Source organism: Musa acuminata, chromosome BXJ2-11 (genome assembly GCF_036884655.1).
Source record: "Musa acuminata AAA Group cultivar baxijiao chromosome BXJ2-11, Cavendish_Baxijiao_AAA, whole genome shotgun sequence".
Lineage (NCBI taxonomy): Eukaryota > Viridiplantae > Streptophyta > Magnoliopsida > Zingiberales > Musaceae > Musa > Musa acuminata.
Window position 1 is genome coordinate 3,919,616 of NC_088348.1, and position 24,060 is coordinate 3,943,675.

The 24,060-nt window shown below is 36.9% G+C and overlaps 4 protein-coding genes across 6 annotated transcripts in view; 1 reads left to right on the forward strand and 3 right to left on the reverse strand.

Annotated features, from left to right (window-relative positions):
* Positions 1 to 1,243: 1,243 nt before the first annotated feature.
* Positions 1,244 to 4,924, reverse strand: LOC103970433 (probable enoyl-CoA hydratase 1, peroxisomal). Its single transcript, XM_009384209.3, has 3 exons — positions 4,478 to 4,924; positions 2,157 to 2,436; positions 1,244 to 1,494 (listed from the first exon to the last, which is right to left on the reverse strand). Exons 1-3 carry the CDS (start codon positions 4,885 to 4,887, stop codon positions 1,396 to 1,398), a joined length of 789 nt encoding a protein of 262 aa, XP_009382484.2. The 5' UTR covers positions 4,888 to 4,924; the 3' UTR covers positions 1,244 to 1,395.
* Positions 4,925 to 5,748: 824 nt separating this feature from the next.
* Positions 5,749 to 7,331, forward strand: LOC108951685 (putative pectinesterase 10). The gene is made up of 5 exons (XM_065134068.1): positions 5,749 to 5,960; positions 6,051 to 6,228; positions 6,347 to 6,544; positions 6,630 to 6,868; positions 7,008 to 7,331. The coding sequence occupies exons 1-5, from the start codon at positions 5,749 to 5,751 to the stop codon at positions 7,168 to 7,170; spliced, it is 990 nt and encodes a 329-aa protein (XP_064990140.1). The 3' UTR covers positions 7,171 to 7,331.
* A 181-nt stretch (positions 7,332 to 7,512) lies between these two features.
* On the reverse strand, positions 7,513 to 19,475 carry LOC135627780 (ATP-citrate synthase beta chain protein 1-like). The gene is made up of 17 exons (XM_065134067.1): positions 19,362 to 19,475; positions 16,930 to 17,057; positions 16,729 to 16,831; positions 15,922 to 15,987; positions 15,718 to 15,841; positions 15,366 to 15,500; positions 11,899 to 11,959; positions 11,737 to 11,813; positions 11,308 to 11,463; positions 11,076 to 11,204; positions 10,791 to 10,923; positions 10,575 to 10,702; positions 10,293 to 10,398; positions 10,102 to 10,178; positions 9,932 to 10,002; positions 8,253 to 8,537; positions 7,513 to 7,833 (listed from the first exon to the last, which is right to left on the reverse strand). The coding sequence occupies exons 2-17, from the start codon at positions 17,027 to 17,029 to the stop codon at positions 7,758 to 7,760; spliced, it is 1,827 nt and encodes a 608-aa protein (XP_064990139.1). The 5' UTR covers positions 17,030 to 17,057; positions 19,362 to 19,475; the 3' UTR covers positions 7,513 to 7,757.
* Positions 19,476 to 21,043: 1,568 nt separating this feature from the next.
* LOC103970435 (uncharacterized) overlaps positions 21,044 to 24,060 on the reverse strand; it is a 31,483-nt gene continuing 28,466 nt past the window's right edge. The window contains exons 25-29 of one of the 3 annotated variants that reach the window (XR_010492696.1): positions 22,644 to 23,000; positions 21,929 to 22,002; positions 21,671 to 21,835; positions 21,503 to 21,581; positions 21,044 to 21,399 (exon numbers count right to left, since the gene is read on the reverse strand). Coding sequence is in view for 1 of the 3 variants with exons in the window: in XM_065134070.1 (XP_064990142.1) it covers positions 21,727 to 21,835; positions 21,929 to 22,002; positions 22,644 to 23,000 (540 nt within the window). In the remaining 2 variants the exon portion in view is untranslated. The other 2 variants (XR_010492695.1, XM_065134070.1) reach the window with 2 other exon arrangements.

The following is a 24,060-nucleotide window of genomic DNA, read 5'->3' on the forward strand; positions in this document are numbered from 1 at the left end:
ACTCCGTGGAGACAGAGAGAAGAACTGTTTGATGTTTACTGCAATGCATTTCCATGAACGAGAAGAACTTAAATTATTATTTAGAACAAATCTCAAAAGGATTGTTTAGATAGATAGAAATAATTAAAATATTAATTAAGTTGAGAAATTAATTAAAAAAATTATTTAGAACAAATCTCAAAATAATTAATATTAATCCATTAAAAAAGTAATGCATCAAAGCAAAAGGGGTCAAAGTATGAATAATTGTGAAAAATATTGCATTGGATAGTACAATGATACCAAATGAAACATAATATTATCAGAGGAAACAATATTTTAGGTATCCAACTCAAATCTAAAAGATATTGGATCCTCATAAGTAACTGTTTGTGTGTTCAATGGTCATATTATAAGAAAAATTAAAATAAGTAGTAAATTTGGCATCTAGTTGGATATTAATAAAAATATTAATTTAACGATGATGTATCAGATCCTCTTATTAAGAATTTGAGGTAGTAAAATCTCAATTGACATATTTTATATCTCACCAAAAGTTTAGTCTCACATCACCTAAATTTCTCGATCTAATCCAAAGACTACGTAATCGTTGAGACAAAAACAAGAGGAAGAAATGAATAACTCCACTACGAGAGAATGAAAGAGGCCGATAAAAGGAGAGCTAAGAGACGAAGGAAAAACATAATGCGAGGACTGTCATGATTTTTATATGATGAAAATTAATAATCTTTATATTAATTTAAGGATGTTCGAATAATTTAAAATTAATATTTCAATCTAGCAAGCAATATCACAAATGCAAGAAAATCTAAATTTAGATGTCCAAATATTATAAGTTGAACCTTTTTTTTTTTTGGTGTGTCGATGATGTATTCTTAGATGTTGATATATATATAGTCAAATATCCAATATTCAAAAAAGAATGCTAAGCACTAACAAAGTTCTCTCTTTTAATCAATAATTAAATATAAAATATTATATTCTAATGCAACAATTGGTAAATGACAACATAAAACTACACTGAATGACATACAAATATAAAAGAAATAATATATCACCTAAATTTCAACTTCAAAAGCATGCATTCAAAGTGGCTTGCAAATATGAGCAAGAAATGTGTTTCTACATGATTTGTGAAACCATTAAGTAGGATACTCTTAACATTTCACAGGCAACTTTAAACAAAGTGGTTTCTTTGATACTGAAGTTTCTAAAAACTGTTGCAAAAAAAGAAGAAGGAAGATTTAGCTATTTGAATATTGTTTTATTTTCATGCTATTTAAGAACTTGCATACAAGATTACATTTGTTACAACCCACATTAAGAAAAGATTAATCATGTGGCTGTAGAACTGCTTATTACCAATGACATCTTACATAGAACATTGTGAAACAACTACAGCTTGGAAGACTTTGAACTTCGACTTAATATAAACTTCTGCATGGCTGCAAATTGCTCCCTGGTCATGCCATTATAATAGCTATGAGCTCTCTCCTGAATATTTTGTCAGAAAAGAAACATGTAATGAGACCCAAAAATAGTTTAGGAACAGAAAAATAACTGGATAAGCTATTAAAGTAAATGATAAAAGATAACAAGCTGCACTGCCTGATTGCTATTTTCAAGATTATATACAGAGGAGAAAGGTTCATTGTTCTGGAATTCCATTGCAAGAATTTTATCATCCTCTACTGGCAAAGAATCAGTCATGTAGCCTTAATGAAGTCCGAAAGTTGGTGCAAAGGAAGGCCCATTAGGTTGAATATCAGCCATGAGCATATGCATGGAATGGATAGAAAGGACTTGTGATCCATGGGGGATGTCTAGTTCGCCGACTTGTTTTGCCAATGGGATTTTGACAAACAAACTACGCTTTGTCAATCAAACTACACTTTGTCCTAGGATTGTTCCTGTGAAGTTTGAAGGTGCATCAGCATCCGTTCAAAGAGATTCCAGGACTTGCCATTACAAGAGCTACATACACAGGTTGCCCGATCCTACATTACAAGCAATTAGATCATTATACTACATAGTAGGTCCTAAATTTGATCAGTTAATCTAATTGACAATTTTTCCTTTATGCATTTGAATTTGGATTTTAAGGCCTATTAGCCAAATGTGACAGAGAAATATAAAGAAATTATTAAAAGAATCACCTTTTCAAGGGCAAGAGCATGACCCAGATCCAATTTGAAACCATCATTGATGACTGACTTGTACATCAACACCATGTCCCTGTTGTTTCTTAAAATGGCCAGTGCAACTTCTTTCGCTTTCTTTAACACCTCACCATTGTCCACATGTTTGACGAGGCCCCACTTTTCTGCCATCTCTGCAGTTATAGCCATGCCAGAAAGTGATACCTCTCGTGCTCTACTTATTCCGATAATGCGAGGGAGCTTTTGTGAAAGGCCCCACGATGGAAATATTCCAAACCTGGAACAAGATTTTTTTTTTTATTAGACAAGAACTCAAATAGCAAATAAAAATAACACCAAAAGGTTCCATGACAAGAATACGAGGCATTCAGATTCCTCGAGCTTCAATATAAGACCGTCATTATCAGTTGAATGACTATTGACATCAATGCATCTGATTGTGCCTGTAAGCTTCTCATGGTTACGAATTCACAATAGCAGACGCCTCCATTTATTAGATAACAAGTACGAAGCTTACATCTACATGTATAAGGTAAAGAAAGTTTAAAACTGGGAGTCTGTTAACAATGATTAAATGGATTTAGTGAATCATGAATAACTTGGCTGTTTGCACAAAGTTAGTGCTACTTTGGGTACTTATTCAGTCTGTCAAATATTACAAATAGCTAGGATGACAAAGTTGAACATTGTCATTCACTTATTGCAATCAAAATTGGTAAGACACCTATTTTAGCAATAAAAAAATGATCAACAAATTTTCATGCCCAACCAGTCAGGGGAGGTGCCGTTGCAGAATAGCAAGCACAAAGCTTGACTTAGCTTTAACACTATAAACTGAAGGACCTCATATATCATACAATCACCTGACTTAAGCTTGTCACTTAAAACATAAAATAAGTGATTAAGCTTGTAAGATCAAGTGCTGAGAGAGAGAGAGAGAGAGAGAGAGAGAGAGAGAGAGGGAGAGAGTTCCTATAATAGTAGAAAACTAACTACTCGCAAATGATGAGTATCACATAGTAAAGCAAAGAATTCTAAGTTTTGAACTGTTTTTTATTTTTTTCATGAATGATTCTTAAGAACATGCATTTGCTTTTATAATCCTCTCATCTGAAATTGATATTAGCACTAATGCCCTCCAAAATAGTTTATGGTTACATGAATTCCCTCTCCTTCACTTCCCATTTTGAAGCATTAAATTTTTTACCATTAACTATAAAAGAATAGCATCTCTGATGAGTCATTCCAGTGTTTAGTGCATCGTTGCACCAGTGATAAGTCTTTAAGTTTGAGTCCATGCATGAGCTACACCTACGCTTGAAGCGCTATTGCATAGTTATTGGTGAATTTCATTTTTTCTATGTCAAACAACAGGCAATCAAGTCTATCTTAGCTTCAATTAAATAAACTAGGGATACAATCAAGGTTGGTAAAAGATTAATCAGGGGACTTGCATGGACAGACATACATATAAATTTGATAAAATTTCAAAAGCATTGATGTGGACATATGACAATTGTGATGGTGAATTGAGAACATACGACATATTTGTTTCAAATGGATCATCTCCTCTTCTTTTTTTCTTATTTGGAGAATGACAAATTGGTCGAAATTGACCATAATAAGCCAACTAAAGACTGGACCAGCTGAGGCTAGAAGAGTCAAGCAGCTTTTGACCAATTTTCAGCAATAAGTTCGACAGACTGGTTGAGCTTTGCTAACATGTATCTCTACGATTATCTCTCCTACCAAACACTCATAGTACCCCCTTAAGCTTTGCTAACATCATCGCACCAATAACCTTCTCTCAAAGACCTCAACTCAACACTCTATCCGAAGTCTTCAAGTTGGTGCCCAAAAAGTCCTCAAAGCAATGGGAGTCCTCATCGAAAATGCAAAATGGTATATAAAACAAGATTTCAGGTGTAACAGTAGCCATGTATTGAAGAATGAATCAGAAGTAGCTGACCGATTCGCATATTTGCCTTAGCAGGGGGAATCATATCCTCATCAACATGCACGGACGGACCATGGGAGATTAATCACTAGGGGTTAGGACATCATTCGATGGCTCCATTTGATTTGAAATTAGGCATTTTCATCAAGATCAGAAAATAGAACAACCTAGCGCGGATGTACATGACATTATTAGTCGTCGTCTTCGCCTTCTCCCTTTTACCTTCAACTAAGGTGGCCGACACAACAATTAAAAGCACCATTTTTTAGATATATTCCTATTGGCTCGGAAATCCGTCTAAAAATGCTATCTTTCAGTTAAACCCTCATACCAAAGACCAAGATGCACAACCGCCGGTTACCTGGTGTGGGTGTCAATGAACTTGGCGTCCTTCCCGGCGACGAGGATGTCGCAGGCGAGGGCGATCTCGAAACCGGCGGTAACGGCGAAGCCGTTCACCGCCCCGATTATGGGCTTGCGGCAGCGCTCCATCTGGGCCACGGGGTTGGCGTCCACGTCCTTGACATCGCCCTTGAACACCTCCTCGGCGGCCGTGAGATCGACGCCGGAGCAGAAGGCCCGGCCCCTCCCGGTGATCACCAGCGCGCCCACCGCCGGGTCGGCGTCGAGCCGCCTGATGGCGGCGGCGAGCAATACCATCATCGGGCGTGTGAGCGAGTTGAGAGAGCTGGGGCGATTGATGGTAATAACGGCGACGCCCGTGGGGTCGCGCTCGACGACGATGAGCTCCGCCGGTGGCGCGGCCTCCATATCACGGACGGATGGGATCCGACGGTCAATCGGAGCAGCGGCTGCTTTAACGAGATATATAAGAACACGGTAGCGTATGGGTATCACAAAAGTGTGTTCCTTCAGTCACCCTTTCTGTTTCGTACCCCAAACGTAGTTGTCTGACTACTGGCAGAAAATATGGGGGCCAATGGTGGTGTCCACAAGGCATTGGGTTTTGTGTCCGTGTATGGGTATGACAATACGTGGAGAAGTCTTCTCTTCACTTTCACTTTCTTTTCTTGACGTAATGATATATATATATATAGATATATAACTTAATAGCCACGAGTGATAATTAGGAGTAGTCATAAGTTTATCCTTAAGTGTACAAATTATGAGCATATCTTAATTAAAAGAAATAAACTTTGAGATGAACAAACTTAGAAATGGAGAAGAGCTTAACTTTAGAATATTTAAGTAACACAATTAATTTTCAGGCATTGAGAAAAAGGGAAGAAGGAAAATTATCACATCAAATGCGGGATTCGGACACGATAATTCTAATAAGTAAGCTTACTCTAAATACGCTTATATTGATCAAAATATACTAATTAAAGTGTTATATTATTGGCTCACTTGACTGTAATTTTGTGCAAAGTGTGAGAATTCCAATCTAGTTTTGTAAATATCAAATCAAGAAGGAGACCAACACAAAGATTTATACGATCGGATTCTTCCATCAGCATCGTCAATTTCTGTACACATACGTATTTCCATTCACATCATATATCTCCTCCTCTTAGCTATATAGGGTTTTGTATACATGTATGTGTCTACTTCCTCCTTCACTGTAGACAAGCGAGGTCCGCTTTGCTCTCTCTGTGATCTCCTGTGCTCAAAATGAAGTGTCTGTTCTTCTTCTTCTTCCTCATCACCGTCCTGTCTACGTCTTTGCACGTGCCCGTAGCGACTGGAGCTGCGTCCATCGCGAAGACCATCGTCGTCAACCCTAGCGGGACCGGGGATTTCAGAAGCATCCAGGAGGCGATCAACTCCGTCCCCGACTTCAACAACCAGTGGATAAAGATCCACCTCGCTTCAGGAGTTTACAGGTTCGATCGTCACTGTTGCTGCTGCATGGGGGTGTAGCATTAGGAGTACTAGTTCTTCAGTTGATGGGATGGGGGAGTGGGGTTGTGCAGGGAGAAGGTGGTGATAAGCGCTTACAAGAGCTACATCCTACTCGAAGGAGAGGGAGCGCAGACGACGTCGATCGAGTGGGGCGATTACGCCAGCGACTCCGGCGGCCACGACACCGCCAGCAGCGGAACGTTCACGTCTTATGCTTCGAACATTGTTGTTGCAGGGATAGCCTTCAAGGTCTCGTTCGCTGTTGCGCTTCCTAGTCTTCGCACATTACTGTGCTGCTGTGCCGCACGAACAAAAGGTTCACGCGTAGGCCTGCATGCAAGTCTATATGATTCGATCTTTGGTGCAGAACACATACGATGGATACAGCCAAATGAAGCAAGCGGTGGCGGCGATGATATCAGGAGACAAGTCATCACTATACTCATGCAGCTTCATCGGGTCTCAGGACACTCTCGCTGATTTGTTGGGAAGACACTACTTCAAAGGTTGCTACATTCAAGGCGTGACCGACTTCATCTTCGGACTCGGCCAATCTATTTACGAGGTGACGACGCATCCATATAGAGATTCGATTGGCATTCACGATAGTTAGCCCATAGAGAGCTCACGAGCATGGAGATGAGATGCAGGGATGCACGATATCGACGGCAAACAGCGTAGAGAAGCCGGGGTACGTGACGGCACAAGGGCGAGGCGGCGCCAATGACACGAATGGCTTTGTGTTCAAGCGGTGCAACGTGACGGGGCCTCAAGCGACGTATCTTGGGAGAGCATGGGGACGCTACTCGAGGGTCATATTTTACCAAACCTTCATGTCGGACATCATAATTCCGGAAGGGTGGAGCATTTGGAATTCCCATGGCTACGAGTAAGAGAGAGCTACAAACACTTGAACTGTTTCCAAACTCTTCTACATGATAATAGATAGACATAGATAAAATTTCATAATAATAATAATAATAATAATAATAAGAGTTGACTGTGTGTGTGTAAAATGGAAATGTCAGAAATGAGATAACGTATGCGGAATCGGAATGCACGGGGCCGGGATCGAACCAGGCGGGTCGAGTGAAGTGGAAGAAGACGTTGACTAATGATGAGCTGCGCACGTTTACAGACATTTCCTACATCGATAAGGAAGGATGGCTCAGTGAACAGCCCCAGTACTAAGGGAAGAGGCGTTCTGAGGTCCGAGTTAGGTGCACAGCCGTCCATAATAATAAACAACATGTTTGTTGTTTGGTTGTGTTCTGTTGGTGTTGTAGAGATACTGTTTTCCCTTTGATTAGTAAAGATGTTGACTGTCGATCGATAGCATAGAAAGTTCTGACTACAATTTGTCGATAGCAAAGCTTGAACAGTTCAGGTAAGCATTTGAATTGTTATCATCATTCATGCAGTTTTGGAAAGGAAGAAGAAAAAAAAAAAGCATCATCATCAATCAACTCGTATGTTCGAGTTGAACCTAATTGCTCTTTCGATTTATTGCTCCCAGAAAACAAAAGCAATCAATAATATTCAATCATCTCTTGGATATGCTTGAACCCACCTGTAGAATGTGTATGATTATGCATGCAAGCATGTTAGCTGAACCGAATAAATGATTAAAGACAAGCACTTTGGGTCCTCGGTCAGTCCTCAATGTTCGAAAAACACCAGAGCGTAGGGCTCAGGAGAATGAGAAGATCATGCCAAGAAGCAAAATTGACCAGAAAAAAAAGAAAATGCTGATGTTGTTATCGAGCCGAAAGATGAGATCATTTGGTGTACAGAACATCTTCCCACGGGTGACGGTAGAGTGGTTGCTTCAGCCTTTTCTGATCGAAAGTATGCCTGCGATCAAACATTAAAGAATTCAATCGATTAGGAAGCGAGTATTCTATCAAAACTTGGTAAATAGAGAAGAACAGCTCCTTTGAATAAGAGGTATAGTGTATGCTAACTGACATATATATTATAAACATCATGCAGAAGCAACCCATTAATTAAGCACACTAATCAGTGAAATGGATTCATTTATCGGCAGCAGTTCTATCTTGTATGCACTCACTGCAACACTTAAAAGATGGGTTATTGTTCAAGCAGCTGATTCCGTAAAAAGAAATTTGTAAAATCCATATTCTTTGGTTACTCATTTCAGCATTAGTGGTTTTATTGGATTCATAAACTTAAGCTTCATCAAAGTAAATGGAACAGCAGGGGTGAAGAATTGGGACAAACGAGAAGAAACTTGAACGGTTGCACCAACTTACCCGATCAGACCAATTGAGCGTGCCAACACAAAGAGACCATTTAGATATCCAATCTCAACGATCTCATCGATTTCTTGTTTGCTAAACATTCCGCTGCCAGCTAAAAGATCCAAGAAAAGAGATCCAATTGCACCATCAACATTCAGCACCAAGTTGTTTGCCTTTGAGAGAGTGTACGCCTCAACTTGAACGGCATATCCCATGTACTTTACAGATGGGAAATGAGTGTGAGCATACTGTTGCAAAAGCTCCACTCTCTTATCCCTGTTGTCTCTGCTCTTGATCCTATTACCAAAATGAAATATTGATTGGTAAACATAAACAAAAGTCTCAGGTGGGTTAGAAAACTGGTGGAAATGTCAAGCATATTCGCTAGACAAAATACTTGTTAAGATCTTTTTCCTTTTCGGAAAACCAGCATGACACGATCTTAGTATAATGAAGTATCCAGCACCAAGACAGACATTCATGCAAGGAGCCTGAAGATAGGAGATCCTTTTTTTGTTACACACTATCTGCTGCTTTCCCAGAAAAGCAACTCTAGTTGAACTTTAGGTAGATGGAACAATAATATTCTTCAACTGAATCTAAAATGGAAAGAAAAAACTTAATGTGTATCGTAATGCATGATGTAGAGCAAAAACAACATGCAAAATTTCTGAAATAGACACCAACTTTCTAAACAAAGTTAAGTGGTCATAATTATTATTACATAATTAATTTATTTATTATTTGCGTAATGTGATCTAATATCTCTGCCTACAGAGTGAAATCTTTACAGACGAGTTTGCAGTGTACCATGCAATTATTTCATACATAACTAGAAAATTGATTCAGGTGATACTGATTGTAATAAACGATTCGCAATTTCTTGGACTCCATATAATAGTTTACAATTTAACAAGATTACATACCATTTCCATCATGATATCATCAATAAAAAATTTTGCTCCAGCAGCTTTTATGTAATTCTTACAGACTACAAAACTCGTTCTCTAGTTCTTACGACAATTGTCTCGCAAATTTTTATTTATCCTAACTGAGATTAACCCTAAATGACAAATCAACGAGTTACGTGACGGTTGTCCTGTAAAGAACTTGAAATGAATTCCATGGAATACTTCCTATTACTTAAATCTTTCCAACTTTTTATTAGTATTTGAAGATTTTATTCCATAGCAATCTTAATCAGCCAAATGTAATATGATTCTGTAATTTGGATAGTGGATTAGTCAAACCCTCCATTGAATGTAATTAAGTAGTTAGCAGGTATTAGATAACATAAGAATCATTATCAGAATCACTTGACATGATCTGCAATATTGTCAACAGTTCCATATGCGACGATGATGCTTAAGGCGTTATGTACCCTATTCATGAATGCAAATGGTATTTATAAGGGTAATAAAAAGAGGAAGATGCTCCATGCACTTCATTAGCTGGACAAGCTATTTTACAGTGATATTCAAATAAATTCTCAATGTATAATCATCTGATAAGTGTATTTATTCAACTATTGCAAATAGAAAAGTAGTACGTCAAAATATGCATCTGGCAGTGGCACGAGTACTTGTAACCTAGTAAAACAATATGAGCTTCAGTTAACAGCAAAAACTCTACTGATAGATTTGCAGACAAATTATTAGAAGCTCAGATGCCACTTGTTTTCTAACATATACCTGTGCCCTATTCCTGGTACACGAATGCCCTTCTTTTTCATACCTTCAACGAATTCATAAGGTGTGAGGCCCTGGCAAAATAAGTTGCAGATGTTTCAGTGATACCATAAATTGAAACAAACCATCAGGGTTGTTAATAGAAAATCTAGACGCTAACTATATACACTCACTCTGTCACATGCATCTTTAAAGTATCGAGCGGCATCGTCTATTGCACCACCAAATCGAGGACCGATTGTGAGCAACCCTGTATTTTAAAGTTATTTCCCATTCCAATGACCATAAGCAAAGGTGTCAATAAGACTATTAACATGAGATAATAATCATATGTCAATATGCACCATTAACTTACAAAACTCACCTGAAACCAGACTCGAAACTAAATCTTTTCCAGCTCTTGCGGTAACTATAGTGTTATGAGCACCAGAGACACAAGGACCATGATCAGCACATAACATGACACAGATCTGACAATCACAGAAAGCTCCAAAGAGTGAGATCAAAAGTCTATCGATACCAAGAAAGAACTAAATTGGGTTTTAAATCCAATGAACATCTTATACAGTCAAACTTAGTAAAATATATAAAAATTTGAAAAAAGACTTGGTTTGCACAACTAATGGAAAATCGTATCTTGACAAACCTCAATAAATTGTGTGCAATAACGTGGAAGACTACGCTTGAACCATAAAAGAGAGATAACATCACCCACACCAAAACCACGTTGGATAATAGTAGACATGGGTACACCAGCATAACATGGTTCATCACCTGTACATGGGCATGAGAATCAGAAAATTACTGGGCATTAAAAGATGCAATCTGTATGGAAAATATAAACCAAATTCATTAATCAAACCTCTGTCATCTGAAATGGTGGAGATAATATGAGTTGGAGCCCGGACTTTCCCACTTTTGATCGCAGATTTAAGATCCTCAGGAATTTGAGGAGGTTCAACTTCAGGTACAGGAGCAATCTTCCCTTCTTCAACCTATCCAATAAAATACAAGAAAACAGTCATAGAAGGTTCACTTTTGATGGTTCTCCTTGCTAAAACAATCTAACCAGTATAAGCCAATCTTCTCCAATGCACAAAATGGCATCAATTAGTATCGCAGAAAGAATTGAAGCACAATAAGGTACCAGTTTCTCGAAGGTTTCTTTAATTGCAGTCTCAAATGCTTCATAAGAAGTAGGAACAACTGCCCCAGCTTCTCTTAGAGCCTGATTTTTGGCTTGTGCTGATTCCAACTCACCACCACTTTTTGCACCCTAGATTATTGAATTCAGCAAAGGATGAGAGAATACCTTAGTAATGAGCACCATAACCGGTTATAATCATATAACAAAGACTAAAAGATCATTTATGACTCACAGCATGACCAAATTGCACTTCTGACTTGAACAGGCGTGCACAGGTTCCACTAACCCAAGCAACAACTGGTTTATGAACTTTTCCTTCTTTTAGGGCCTCAACTAGGGAGTACTCATCTCTCCCACCCAATTCCCCCAGCACAACCATCATTCTGACCTGATTAGATCCAGAAGCAATATTGAAGAAAAACAAATATCAAGGAAACATGCATTAACAATTTTTACTAAAATACTCATATTACTAAAGCTGGGACATTACAGCTTGTTGTTGTTGCTGATGATGCCGTATTACTGTAGAATTTACAATATGATATACAATTATTTCTAACACTGTGTTACATGACATTTTGACCAGAGATTGCATTAATGATCTAGTTTACTGAAGAGCTATTCTATATTATTTGAGGAAACTAAATTTGTAAGGAATTACCTGAGGGATGTTGTTAAACCGCAGCACGTGATCAGAAAGAGTTGAACCAGGGAAAACATCTCCTCCAATTGCAATGCCTGGAAATTGCATTTAACATCCAGGACTAAGATCAAGATTGCGAAAAATAAGGTATATTGAACTTGAAAGAACAGCAAACAGCACCTTCATAAATTCCATCAGTGACACGTGCAATTGTGTTGTAAAGCTCATTTGACATGCCACCCTGTAACCATACACTAAAGTTTTTATACCTGAACGGTGCATAGGTAATATAAAATAAATGAAAATCATGTTTAATTCTTAATAGCCTCTTGTTTAAGCACAACCAAAGAAAAAGGAACAGAGATGACAAACATTGTCAATTAGTGCAAGGAGAATAATTACCATAGTTATCTCGAATGTGTAACATTCTGGGTCATGGTAAGAAATAAGAATGCAAGTATGTCGCAAGAGTGCAAGTATTACGCCAATTAGCTAGATTCATGTTTACACATAAGGATAGGGTTGTAAAATCAGGATACAATCACCTGGTCTACAGTATGTTGGAAGGTAATTCATTATTTAGGGTCATAATTCCAGTCATTTAGGTACTTGCTCCAATACATAGATACTTTGGCTTTATTAAGCAATTAATTACGCATTAAATTGTCTTTCATACATGAAACCAGAAAGTTTTTTAATCATTGATTGTTTTTCTTAGTGATTTATGCTTGCTTGTTTGAGTTTTTCAGAAAGGATTCTAGGGTAGGGAAGTTTATGTCTTTTGTTTGTTCAAATTTATAGAACTGAATAACATTATTTAGACAGGCTCCTCAATTATGACATTTAAGATCTTATAATATAGTAACACAAACAAAGTACTGTAGAACAAGGAAACCAGATTACAGATCCAAGAAAATGGATGGATCCAAAACTACGAAATGCACAATTTATGCCATTAGAATAACGACTATAAGTTTAATTCTATATCAGATTTCTGAATTATCATTTAACTAAGAAACTTGAATCATAAGTATTATTTATGGGTTAATATGTTAAAAAAAGGCTAGATTGGTATGCCAGGTGATAAGAAGATAAAATAACATGATCCAAATCCTGAACCCTACTGCTTGTCACAATCAAAATATTAAATTCAACATGTATAGTGTGAAAGGCTCGAAGCACATTGAGCACTCAATTCATAAGGAGTAAGTTGGCATCGAAAATGAAATTAACTGAGACATGAACGGTTTTCCACATAGTCTGTCAAATAAAAAGGATAGGCAACTTATGGAGCATGGACACTTTCATGTAATGTATGCATTTTGGGCTTTTCTCTTTGATGCAAACAATCTTCTTTGATGACTAGAATCCCAAGCATTTACAACTTATTTTTTCTATTTCATTTCTATTCCTTAAGTAATATAGAAAGGTTGGGATTTAGCCTCTAATTTGAAGCTCAATCTTCATACCTAAATGCTAACACAACTTCTCATCATGTTCAGTTTTAGAAACTAAGTTATTCTGAAACCATTTTAGTCTGAATGGTTTATAGTAATAATGGCTCTTAAAAAAAATTGGTTCTTTCATACAAGTATTGTGTATTCATAAAGGCTTCTTAATCAGTGGTGGTCTAATCACCGATGCAAATTATACAAAGAATATAAATATGGATCACCTACCATATGCCTTCAGAAACCAGTAAAATCAATAACTAAAAGTTAGTTTTAAAAGAAACAAATCTCAGTTTTTATGATTCCTTGGCTTTGTCATTAGTCTCTTCATCTTCCACTTCCCAATCACCCATGAAGTTATTAATTCTACCAATTCTTGTTTATCTCAAAAGCATTGTATACCTTCAAAGGGAATAATATAGAGATAAAATGCAACAAAGTACAACCTTCAAATCATTTATAACTCTTTCCAATGTGTCTCAACTCTCAAGTATCTTCCTAAATATATATTTATGTACCTCCATGCTTCTTTTATCTTCAACATGTCGAATTATAAACTAGCTCCAATATAAACCATCATGTACCAACAGTAAGTTGATCCATTGATATTAATTCATTCCCATTTAAATAGGTAATACCATATCTGATTTCCTCGGCATATATGTATTGCACTGTAGGTAATCTATTTTTGATGCCTTCACACTTTTTTTACATACTCCTTATTTTCAACTGGTGAAATATACATTCCGTGACAACTCACCTAAAGTATGGTTTTCCCACATTACGAATCTTGCTTCCCATCTCCGGAAGCAGCTTCATCTGTCTTATATCCTCATCTTTGTTAATCTGTATCTAAGCAATGTATGTGTTGCTACAAAATCACATCACACCCTATGCATCCTTCTGAAAGCAAATAACCATGCTAGATTTGCATGATGGCACCTATATGAAGTGTGCTGGATCTGATGACTAAAAGTGAGCAATCTTTCTCATCCATATTCTACATTCGGATGAACTTCCAAGATTTATCAATTAATTGGCTCAGAAATGACTACACATGGGTCATTTGTGCCAGGGGAGTCGTAAAAAAAATTCTTGTAGAAATTTAGTCATTAAAAAAAATACAAAAGAAAATATATTAACTAAATAAATGAAGTGCTGAAACAACCAACTTCTAAATATCTACTCATGCATTTCTAATTGAGCAAACGTTGAATTAGTTCATAAGTTTGTATTAGGTGATTGTCACATAGGCACCAAGATCAACAGGTAAAAAATCAAGACAGTTTGAGCTTGAAAAAAATTGAAACAGAAGGATAATCCTGAAAAAAAGGTTCAAAGTCAGGCTTTCTCTCCATTTTAGAGAACTTTTGAATACTATGAGCAATCCCAAATACTTCCAGGACTAACCTCACATGTTGGAGGATGGTATCAAAGTCACTATGGCTATTAGTGACTATCTTTGAATTCTGCTGAGAAGAGCGGTTTCATATATTTAAACTACAATCCAAATAGAAGTTATACTGAATAAGAATCACTAACAAGAATAGTGATTCAATAAATTAAAATTACGTCAGTTACACCAGAATCCACATGGATATGAAGAGGCCATTTTTGGAAATATTGCTGAAAGGAGGCTATTCTGAAAAGATAACTTTAATAAAAGAAGGTTACCCTGAGAAAAGATTCAATGATCCACAGATGTTATGGTTGTGCCTTTAAGATAGTACCAGAATACTAGCAATTACGTGTATTCGGAAAACTTGAGCTTATTATGTAAACTACTCAGCAATAGTTAAAAACCTTATTTTAATAAAAGAGAAGAGATCTTGGCATACCATCTACTAATCTGCCTTCCATAACAAGTTGAAAGGAGTATAACATAATGATCTCAATCCAAATTGTAAATCTATTCAAATTCAATTTAATTGCAGAGGTACTCCAATCCAAACTCAAGTTCCAATAAAGTATATAAATGTTTTCTTGGGATAACTTTAACTCATATAAAAGACTACTCGACAATAGATAAAACATTATATTGATAAAATAGAAGAGATATAGACATATCATCTACTGAGCTGCTTTTAAAATAAAGGTGATGGCCTGATGGGGATTGTCTATTTTAATAATTATCACAATTAACAAAGAGGAAAAACAAATTGAAAAATGACAATATTTCCACCAATGAGAACATACTGATTTAGACACAAATCCAACAGATCCAGGCCTGTAAAGCTTGCATTGGATTATATTGTCAATTGTTCCTGCAGTATCACCAATCTTAAAAGCTCCAGCTTGAATTCCCCCAACAGTGGCTGGACCAATAAGCACCTGAAATCAACTTTGGAGAGATATTAAGCAATAATATTAAAATATTATGCACAGAATCTATGCAGAGTAAAAAATCTTTCACATGTTATACAACTTAACTAACAATTGATCAGTACAGGTGATTTCAGCACTGGAATTTAAATTTTTATTGGGAGTAAAAACATTTTCTAGGATAATAGAAAAACAAATTTTTTCCAAGCTTGTTCATGTCTCTAACCTTGTTATTAGCTCGTGCATAAGCAATTAGCTGCTTTGTATCTGATTCTGGAACACCTTCAGCTATAATAGCTACTACTCTAATTGTTGGTTGCTTCAGAGCTGACATGGAAGAGGCAGCTGCACTGCGTTCATAACAAAAGCATAATATTAAGAATAACAAATGCACTTTCTTCAAGCATACAACAAAAGCAAGATTACCAACCTTCTAAATGATGCAAAGTTGATAAAAACATCGGCAGTTGGGTGTGCAGAACATGCTGCTTCAATCCTACAGTAAAACAACAAGGAAAGTATGACAGTGATTCAATTGTGCTAATAATTTAATAATGACAGATATAAAGTGACAGTTCACTTAATTAAAATCAATAATAATCAATCTTATGGTGTTATGCCATGTAGAACTCATAGCAAAGTTAATCACAAAATTAAAGATTATCCATCTAAAACACATGCTTTTAACATGTATGCAAACATATACATAGGTTTGTTTACAACCTTATTATCAACCATACCTTATGCAATGGTATATTTCACATTGTCAGCCATTGAACCATAATTCAGGTGCCAAAACATGTCTCTCTGGCTGTGTGAGATTATGGTAGTCAGTATGAAAAAATTACCAATTTATCACTTTAATCATGTCAACAATTGTTAGGCACATGTCCTAAATGATGTGTGATAAGCTCATATTTAGTTCAAATCATTTTAGGGACCATGTCCAGAATGCAATCCTTCAGAATAAAGTATATAGAAAGTAATGCTCAAAATTCTTAATGTTTCTTGCCATATTGTAGATCTTTCAGTACATATATAATTTACTTAAAAGTCAACACAGGCCTTGCACCAACAGAAACAATATCTTGTAACAATGCGACGAGCTGAATATAAACAAGAATCAGAGAGAAGCAATCAGATCAATTTGGTGCTCAGCTAAAAGCTAAGCAACCAAATCATCATGAAAAAATTCCGTGACTATCAAAGTACTTGTTGACATAAATTTCTTACTCACATTGAATGAACAGGAATTGCAATTTCTTCCTGACCAAAAAATAGCTTTTGAAACCCCTCGGATCCAGGATTAATTATTCCAGCAACAGAAGGTGTTTCCCTCCCTGTAAACAAGAAACCACAAACAATTTAAATGAAGTAAGAGACAATCATCAATACTAATAGCATAGTACATGACAAACAAAAAGAAAGTCAAACAAACCACAAAGGAAGTCAAAATCTAGCATCCGCTGGATTGGAAGTTGCTTATAATTGTAAAATAGAGCTTGAGTATTCCGCGAGAAAATTTGTCCAGTAGCCATAAGTGAAAAATCCAAAAAAAAAGACACCCTGTATATAGGTAAAAATCAGTTCCATTATCACAAAGACTGTAACACTTGAATTTCCAGCATGTATAAGAAAGGTAGTACCATAAGGATTTAAAAAGGAGAAACAACTGCAAATGGTTGAATTAAACTATTCACAACAAGTAATTTGCATTTAAAAATAGAGAAACCATGAATAAGGTGGAAAATGATATTACAAGAAACAGAGAGAGTGTGTGTGTGAAAACTTCAGATATTTGGTAATTACCATAATTTTAGTACTTAATCTTCAGATATTTGGTAATTACCATAATTTTAGTACTTAATGATCTAAAGGCAGTGATTCCAGTTCAATATCATTGTTGTTTTGTTCTCCAAAATAAAATTGCTTAATAGCATCACATGTTTGCCAATAAATTTCAGGGTAAGGAATCACATGTAACAAATGGCAAGAGCCTTAACCTAGGTAATGGAGTGCAACGTCAAGATGAAAGATTTTGAAGGTAATTGAAGGCAGAGTTAATTATTCAAAACTTATTGTTTCGTAGGTTTTCTCTACCTGGTTTTTTTGTGCACTGTCATTTTCGTGGGTATTATCTATCTGGTATTCAGGCAGACAATACTTCTTTCCACCTTGTATTGATTTCCGAGTTGGAGAAAGAGAATGTGAAAAAGAGACCTACTATTTAATGTTCCTATGCAAGTCAAATCACTGCCCACAGAAGGATGATCCTGATTGGTGATGAATGAAGGTCTTGATGTCGTCCCAATATTACAGTAATGAGCAACAAAATATAGCAAATAAAGTCTATGAGCAGAAACAGTATGAAAGAGTATCCTGGTGCACGAGACTACCTCACAATGTGTCCAGTTGTATACAGCCTTACCCTGTTTCTCCATATGGGGGAGGTTGTGCCCATGAAATAAAATCATGTACACGATCAATTTCCCACAGAATAATAAAGTACGGGTGCCTTAGTTGGTTGCCAATAATTAATTACTGGCTCATAACAATAACATCATTCAGAAGATGAATAAACATTTGATGAGGTTAGATATGTCTCCATCAGGGCTGATTAACATAAACAGAATGAGGAATATAAAAAGTAATACAGGAAAAAAACCAGTTCAGACATTTTGGCTTGTTGTTGTTATTGTAGGGGAAAAAAAAAAGAATTACACAAACCTAGGAAAGTAGAATAACCACCGCTCAAAAGAGAATTTTTCATGCAGACTTTGCAAAATTTTAAAAAGAATATTGGTAATCATAAGACACAAAGAATGAATTAGTTTACAATACAACTCTGCAAACTGGATGAATGAAATGTGATAATGCAGGTGGAGTGAGTTGTTTTTCAAACGTCATGAACGAAATCTAGCTTACAAGAATCCAATGTCAAGAACTTAAAACGTCAACTATAGGAAATGTTAGGAGATATTCAGTAAACCCATCCCTCACAGGTGCGAGAAATTCAACAGATTTCGATAAAAAAATCACCTCTCATAGTTGCAAAAAGATTAGCAGATTTTGATAAACAATTGAAAAATTTTGCTCTTGGGTAGAGAAAAGCTGGATGGTGAATTAGTGCTCTAAGAGCAGCCAGTTGTGACGAGAGTTGCGATTGATAATGTAATGCATTTACCAGAAGTAATGGGGATACATGATGCTAAAAAGTCTAGCTGCATCATTCAGTTCTATTCAATTCTAGCTAAGAAAAGGAATGTGGTAATGTGTCCCAAGGTACAATAAAAGCATGTTATTGATCACTATCTTTACAAGAATTAACTAAGCAGTTGCTAAAGTAAGCACTAAGAATAAAACTACAAAATTTAACTTTCTATTCTATTTGAAAATTAACTTCGACACGGATGGCTACAGAATAGAACCTCGAAGACTTAAATTGAGTCAACACTGCATATCCACAACGACAAGAAAGATACAACCGATCCTAAACCGAAAGAAATAGCTCAAAAGCATTTTCCAAAAGATCAAAATGTTTGAAAAGGAACGTATTCACGAAACTTCAAATTCAACCCAAAGCAGAAACCAAAAATGATCTCTTCAGACCCGATGTAACCAGCGAGGGAAAGGTGACTCAATGGAGACGACACACATCTGGATAATCCTAATAAGGCAAGGCTAAGTAAAGGAAACCAAAACGCGAGAAGCCTAGAGCGCAATTCAATTCGACACACATCTGGATCGCCAGATCTCTCATTTCCCAGATCCAATTCGACACCTCGAGGTTCCAACCCAGAACAAGACATCCACAACGTATTCAACGAAAGGGGGAGAAGGGATGCGAGGCACATGGAGAAGCAAATCTACCTCGGATCCGATCGATCGCCGCGGCACCGGACACGGAATCAAACCGGGAAGGCAAATCACGCGAGGACTCGAGAGACGTGCTGGGGCTCTTTAAATAGAGAGAAGGGAAAGGATGGGAGAGCCGTCACCACGAGCACCCAACCCCACACCTACCCCGACATGAGAGCGGCACGTGCTACATCAGCCAGCCAAACCAACAACCACGCTGCTAAGTCTGAACCGGACTAAATCGAACCGGAAACGTACTGTTTGGTTTGGTACCAAAACCAAACCGGGGAAATTACAATTTACTAAACTTTTCATGTTGTAAATTAATAAATCATAATATCCTATGACGAAAAGAAATTACAAATTATAGTATTACTGTTTGAATTACATGTGCATGCCACTTTAATTTTAAAAGCAAAGGTTCCGGTTTGGTTCAGCCAAGAAACACTTCGGGTTCGATCAAGGGGGTGATGGATTCCGGTTGGGTTCGGTTCGGGTTACAAGTTTAAATGCCAGCCCACAGTTTAGGTGGAGCAATGAGAACCAACACAGAGTTAAAGCTGGCGACTGCCGGAAGTGATTACATGTACTTGAGAAGAATGGGGCGTGGGCGTCACGTGCCAGGTGGAGAGAATATATATATATATATATATATATATATGGCAATCTCGATAAGCCAATGGCAATTGGATGAGTGTAACATTAAGGACTCAACTACTCCATGCTGAGGGCAGGCGGGCGTGACCACCTAACTGTGTGGCTTTGCCACTGCTAGCACTGTATTTTGCGAGTATTAATGAAAAGGCCAACGCTCCGACCAACCAAATTGGTCTTTTGACTCCCGACATAACGTTTGATCATGCGATGTTGGGTGATCGGATGGTTGCGTCGGTTAACGTCAACAGGTGACCTAATTGGGTGGAGAGTTTTAGTATTTATTTTTTGTGATGGATGGAGTGCGATTTAATCTTTAGGCAATCTAACTACTTGATGGAATGGATCATCTGCTTTTTGACCAAGCATATTTTTATTCCCTTTTTATTGTCATTTCAGAATTGTGTTTTGTTACCTGAAAAATTGGTTTGAATTACATATTGTCTAAAAGTAGCAAATTTATCGTCATTAAATTTAGTGTAAGTATATATCTATCCCACTGAATACTATGTTTTTTCATATATGCATTATTATTGTTATATCCATATAAGACTTTGAGTGTTAACTATTGAACTAAATCGATGTGACCGGACATGAACTTGGGCAAAGTATGCTCTTGAAGTCCTTCGGTTGGTTGGTCTAGAGTGCATGGATCAAAACGCTAAATTTGAAGACAAATAATAACTAATCGGTATACTTTTTCACTGATCTCTTTTGCCAGGGAAAAGGGAAAAGAATAAACATATCTATTGTCGAAATGGATAGGACATTTTTCTTCCAAAAAATAGAGGATTAAGATAAACAAAAGAAGACACATGGCATACATGAAGAAAACATTGCACTGCTAACTAGTTGAAAATTAGTCCGTAAGTTGCATAATTCAGCCCATAAATTTCAAACTAGAGCAAAACTAGTGTGGCGTACCACTGAGATGGGATTAATTAACAATATGCTAGCATTTATTACTAGTGTTTCAAATTTCCACTTCTTTTTTTGTTTTTTTCAAACATCTACTTGAGCCATCTACTAGGCATTGAACCTTGAAAACCCAAACAGCAAGATTGTTTTCTTTTCCGAGTATCCAGAAAATAATCATTCTAAAGTACAACCCAAAACCAAGAAATAAAAAAGAAAACTTCACTACCATACCCCTCCCTATCCAAATAGGATCGACAGTGACTGACAAGGGAAGTGATGTTTATTGATTACCGGTGGGCAGAAGCACCAGCTATTGGGGGTTTAGTATACACCAGTAGCAGCAGTCATTTGTAAATACCAGTGGCAAACCTCATTTTAAGTAAAATATCATACAAGCACATACTCGATGGATATATATAGAAAACACAATATGGTAACACCAAAAAAGGTCAATCTTTCGCCCATCCTGCTGATCCAACTGCTCATGTTTATGATCATGGAAACAGAGACATCAATTGCCAATATTATGACCACTACCAATTACCACCAAAGAAAAGTAGCCAAGGGGAAAAAAGAAATACCTATTTAGGAACATGTTCTAGGCAATTGCTGCTACAGAAATTATTGCACGTTTGATTAAAAATTATAACTCTAATCAGCCTGCACATATTAAGAAAGATGGTTTTAGAGGCATCAAAATTTACAATTCTTAACATCAGAAGAAAAAAGTGATTAGTAGACCGACTAACGATCAAGCAGAGGGTCCAAAATGATTGGTACAAAAGGAAAAATAATCCAGTTCTTTCTAATGAAGCCTCCTTTTCAAAACTTGCTTCCGTGGTTCCTTTTTAGTGGATACTGTGCTTGATCCCAAAGAAACCATCCCCACTGCTAACTGGTATAAATCCTTCAACCTGCAGAAATCAGATTGTCTTCATAAATTGAAACAGCTAGTTGGGTTGTTAAACACCGGAGACAATGTTGATGTATGCAAATTATACAAGCACCTTGGTATGCTGATAAAGAGAGCAATAACAGACACTCCGACAATCAGAGGAAACACCGGAGCTGGAGTTGGTTCCTGCATGGTATTAAAAATACAATCACTTTAGTTATTCCCTAAACAACACTTACATGTGTTGCCATTGCCAAAACAATTGCATTGTCAAAGCTTTTGCAACAAGATTTTTTCCCCAAAGTTGCAGGTTTTCTACATAAACTAGTGCATTTGCTGGGACATGTAATGACTACTTGTATATCAAGCTGTTGTTCAAATCTTTGAGCTGTTTCAAGTCAATGTTTAAAGTTGCCTTAATCAGTGTAGCAGCTATTAAGCATGGCCTCCAGTTACGCTCCATGTGCCAAGGCATGACTAGTGTACCATTTTTTGTTGGTTCTCAAACAGAACCAAGCTGTTCCTGTTGCTGCTTGACTGAGGCTCCCTGGTTTGCTTGTCTGCTAATGGATAAGTTTGACAGTGAATAGGATTTTTGCTATATATGTAATGCTTGTTTTATTTGCAGTTCTACAGAACCATATTTGTTCTGCTTATTGCCAAGTTCTGACTCTCATCCTTTATAACTTGGTAATTCAATTTAGTTAATATGTCACTTAGCTAAACGAATAAAAAAAAAAAATCAAACATTAACAGGCCAGCAATTTTGAGGAATCAAGATCAGCATGTAAATCAAAAGCAAAGCCATTTATCACTGTGTGCCTCACCTGTTTGTGATTTTCTTCTTTGACATTATATCTGAGAGGGCCAGCATGAATTTGAGGTTGTTTTTCCAAGTCAACTTCCAGTATTTCGGATTGAAATCTGTGAGAACTTGATGGGAATCGAGACCGGAGCTGCACTAGGTGCTTGCCCATGGGCAAATCACGCACTTCGAAGTAGAACGAGAGTGGCAAAGGAAAGACTGACTCAACCTTAGATGGGTCACTCGCTAATCTGATCTCAACAGAAAGATGTGGCTGTAGATCTTCAATGTCATTTCCTTCCACATGGCCACTTAAAATTGCTATATCTGGTTGTTCAAACACCACAAAATCCAAACCTCTTACGTCCTCACTTCCAACCTGCCAATAAGAACATCTGATAAGACACAGGAAATGGATATTTTACAGCAGTTATTCCATATTTCAAGCATTTATAATTAATTGTTGACTAAACAAGGAATAACAATGACTTAGACTGGCTTTAAGTAGCAGCAGCCACAGAGAAACATAGCTCATTCACTTCTGCATTTATTGTTTAGCTGCCCACTCAGATAAATATGTAATGAAACACCGTAACTACCTGACAGTACTCATTTTTCCCTTGGAAAGTCATCAAGCATGAATGTTTTAACAGGAAGAATGAAACTTACATCAGTACATATCAATAATAAATATACATGATGGTTGAGGCATGCTGTGTTCATAGGTATAGTTGTCAAGTCGTCTCACAAGTATAACAGTATACATCTTTTATGGAGAATGATTACTAGAGATACTAACATATCTAGTTGAATGCATAGAACCTTTTAGATATCTGTATTTGATTTACTGATATTACAAAGAATTTACAGGATTATAAAATGCAAAATCAGCTCAATATGATTGTTTTAGGCATCAGTTTTATATTGCTCTCCAATCAGATTGGCAATGGTCCTCAAACCTATGAATCTCAATCCCCCAGTCTCCTGCCAACCTCTCTTTACGCCACACCTCCCTCCCACTCCCACTATTATACCTCTGACATGCAAAACTCGCCCTCAATGCCTCCTCTGCCCCCTCCATCCAATTTGAAAACAACAGCAGCAGCAATGTTATCAACCTCCCATCGCCAGTAATGGTCCTCCTCATCAACATTAACCTAGTTTGGTGTTATGCCAACACCACAGAGTCTTCTTGCATCCCCAGACATGAACAAGTTGGGTTTTGGTGCAGTGAACATACATCATGTACTCAGGGCAAGGATGACATTGCAAACCAACGGTTACACCCACCCCATTGCAATTCCTATATTACTTTATTATGAAGTTCTGATTATTGAACCCACCATTCAGTCTTCTTTCAATCATATTCCCACAATTGTTTGCAAAATAGTCGTCTTTCAAGTTTCAACCACCTTTCAGTCTCTTTATTTTCCTTTTCC

What these genes read in the sequence shown, in the direction of transcription:
- LOC103970433 (XM_009384209.3), bottom strand. Translation starts at nt 4,887, where the DNA reads ATGGAGGCCGCGCCACCGGCGGAGCTCATCGTCGTCGAGCGCGACCCC. An exon ending in TTCATTGACACCCACACCAG is followed by an intron (nt 2,437 to 4,477) that starts GTAACCGGCGGT and finishes ATCTTGTTCCAG; the next exon opens with GTTTGGAATATTTCCATCGT. An exon ending in ATGCTCTTGCCCTTGAAAAG is followed by an intron (nt 1,495 to 2,156) that starts GTGATTCTTTTA and finishes CAAAATATTCAG; the next exon opens with GAGAGAGCTCATAGCTATTA.
- LOC108951685 (XM_065134068.1), top strand. Translation starts at nt 5,749, where the DNA reads ATGAAGTGTCTGTTCTTCTTCTTCTTCCTCATCACCGTCCTGTCTACG. An exon ending in CTCGCTTCAGGAGTTTACAG is followed by an intron (nt 5,961 to 6,050) that starts GTTCGATCGTCA and finishes GGGGTTGTGCAG; the next exon opens with GGAGAAGGTGGTGATAAGCG. An exon ending in TCGGCCAATCTATTTACGAG is followed by an intron (nt 6,545 to 6,629) that starts GTGACGACGCAT and finishes GATGAGATGCAG; the next exon opens with GGATGCACGATATCGACGGC.
- LOC135627780 (XM_065134067.1), bottom strand. Translation starts at nt 17,029, where the DNA reads ATGGCTACTGGACAAATTTTCTCGCGGAATACTCAAGCTCTATTTTAC. An exon ending in CACCATTTCAGATGACAGAG is followed by an intron (nt 10,703 to 10,790) that starts GTTTGATTAATG and finishes GCCCATGTACAG; the next exon opens with GTGATGAACCATGTTATGCT. An exon ending in ATTGCACACAATTTATTGAG is followed by an intron (nt 10,399 to 10,574) that starts GTTTGTCAAGAT and finishes TGTGATTGTCAG; the next exon opens with ATCTGTGTCATGTTATGTGC.